This window comes from Haplochromis burtoni, unplaced genomic scaffold, assembly GCF_018398535.1.
Source record: "Haplochromis burtoni strain Fernald_Lab_line unplaced genomic scaffold, NCSU_Asbu1 Contig_186, whole genome shotgun sequence".
Classification (NCBI taxonomy): domain Eukaryota; kingdom Metazoa; phylum Chordata; class Actinopteri; order Cichliformes; family Cichlidae; genus Haplochromis; species Haplochromis burtoni.
This window is the reverse complement of record NW_024582547.1, coordinates 317,009-319,411: the sequence shown is the minus strand read 5'-3', so window position 1 is coordinate 319,411 and position 2,403 is coordinate 317,009. Positions and strand designations below refer to the sequence as shown.

General features: G+C 39.4%; 1 protein-coding gene across 8 annotated transcripts in view; it reads right to left on the bottom strand.

Moving 5' to 3' along the window:
- The window catches only part of cdk18 (cyclin dependent kinase 18), a 56,230-nt gene that overhangs the window by 8,833 nt on the left and 44,994 nt on the right, over positions 1-2,403 (bottom strand). For all 8 annotated transcript variants that reach the window (XM_042225877.1, XM_042225878.1, XM_042225879.1 and 5 more), the window contains 3 exons: positions 728-833; positions 234-276; positions 57-147 (listed from right to left, as the gene is read on the bottom strand). In XM_042225877.1, coding sequence (XP_042081811.1) covers positions 57-147; positions 234-276; positions 728-833 — 240 coding nt within the window. The remainder of the gene's footprint in view (positions 1-56; positions 148-233; positions 277-727; positions 834-2,403) is intronic.

Genomic DNA, 2,403 nt, shown 5'->3' with positions numbered 1-2,403 from the left:
TGTGTGTGTGTGTGTGTGTGTGTGTGTGTGTGTGTGTGTGTGTGTGTGTGTCTTACTGTCTGCCAAATTATGAATGTTGTCTCCCAAACTCAGGAAGTAGGGGTGACGTAGAGCGGTTTCAGAGGAGAGTCTGCTCCGGGTGTCATACTGCAATCATGAGATAAAAACAGCTCATCGGTGAGTCTGAATATTTAGGTCCTCATAACCAGGAGTGTGGATGTGTGGTCCTTTACCAGCAACAGAGCAGACAGCAGGTCAATCCCTTCTGGGTCCAACCTTAGGGACACAAAGCAACAGTTCAGACTGTATAATGAGTTTAGCTGCAAGAAATAGTTTCTGTAAAGGACACTAATTGTGCCTTTAAATACATATTACTACTGTAAACAATGAATAACATTTTTATACTGTATTGTATTTTGTGTTTAGAATTGACATAATTAACTTTGAGTTCAGTTAACCATGTAAGACCTGAAACATGACAACAACATGAGTATATTGGGGACAAATAAAATTACCATTATCAATGTGATGGCTCAAAAACTAGTTACTTTCTTCAAAAATGTTTTGCATCCTTTAAAAAACAACAACAACAACAACAACAACAAAAAACAAGCAAGCAAACTGATACCAGCATCAGCAATTATTCTGCATGTGATGCTAATCAGCAAATGTTAGCTTGTTTTTTGTGCCAGTGAATAGGCAGTGAAGAGAAGATTGTGAGTTTTACCGGGGCACATGGTTGATGAGAGCTTGAGGTCTGTACTGAGGAAAGAGGTAGGACATAAATTCCTCATTACTGCTGATACCAGGCCAGGTCTCCTCTGCCGGAGTGCCTGTTGGGCAAAGAAACAAAAGAAATACTTGATCAGAGGACACTGCCACCTAACATTTTCATACAAATGTTGAGCTGATCTATATCTAAATCAGGAGCAAGACAAGCATTAAGCTCACTGAATCGTTACTGAATAGACACCAATAAAATAATGGTGCAAACTACAGTAGAAGATGGAAGGGAATTAAACGGCACACTTTTGGGGTTCAAGCACAGTTGGGCAAGAAAAAAATTATTAAAAATTTGCAGGAACTAACAAATGGATCAACAATCTCTGGAAACAAGGCTAAATATTATTGCTAATGATGGCTTGCTCAAAGAAATTGTCAGGCGCTGGGTCTGTGACCGAGCGTTTTGAGTTTATTTTGCATTTTTGATTCCTCGTGTTATATTAGAAATATGTTTAGTTCTTTGGTTGTTATTATTAGTTAGAATTTAATTGAGTTTCATTCTAGTTTTTGTTTCATCTATAACTCCTGAAGTCTTTTGTTGTCCTCTTTGTAGTCTGTCTTGTCCTCAGTGTTTTTATTTTTCAGTTATGCCTGTGTGTCCGTCTCTCAGCGCGTTCCATGTTCTAATTGTCAGGCTTGTGTTGTCATGTCTACGTCTCTCCATGGTTCCTGTTTTATTTTGAAGGGTTTAGTGTTTTCTTGTTTAATGTGTTTAGTTTTACTTTGCCCTGTGGCGTCATGTTTATTTGTGTCTCCCCAGGTCTTTGAGGATTGAATGTTACTCATGGAATCGTTATTATGGAAAGAATTGTCTTCTCTGTGAGACTTCAGGAGAGTCAATTTGAGAAAATGTAAATTTGAAAGTTATTATTCAATTTTTACATTTTTTTCTCGATTACCTTTGATGGGAATAACGGTGTTACAAGTAACGGCGTTACTTTTTTAAGTAACGAGTAATCTAACTAATTACTATTCCTATCGTTACAACGCCGTTACAGTTACTAATAAGAAAATGCGGTCCGTTACTATTTTTCAATAAACAGACGGTTGAAGCTGTGTTCAGCTTACCGCATCTTATATCAGTTGCACGGAAGCAGTTGTAAGTAATCTGGGCGCTACAGCTTTAAGCAGCTGCGTGCGCTCCCGCGGACGGTGATCATGATCACTGTCTGGCACAACACCTGGAGCTCAGGGGGCAAAACAATCACATGAGTGCTGCTGTTTGACTGAGGAAGTCGTGGTAAGCCAATCACATGACCACTTAAAGACAAAGCAACAAGGTGATATATACCAGTTTATAAATTGTGTTGATAGTCCACGTAAAACCAGAGTCATGATAAACAATATACACGTGTGTTTTTTCCTCAATAGTTTCGTCACGTTTACTGTCTAAGGACAGCGCAGCGAGCACTCTCTGCTTATGAGCAAAAAAAAACAAAAAATGGGAAGTTTTAGGAGTGACGGCGAGAGAGAGAGAGAGAGAGAAAGAGTGAGAGAGAGAGAGAGAGAGAGAGAGAGAGAGAGAGAGAGAGAGAGAGAGAGAGAGAGAGAGAGAGAGAGAGAGAGAGAGAGAGAGTGAGAGTGGAGATGTGAGGGATTTGTGACGTTTAGCATGTTTGT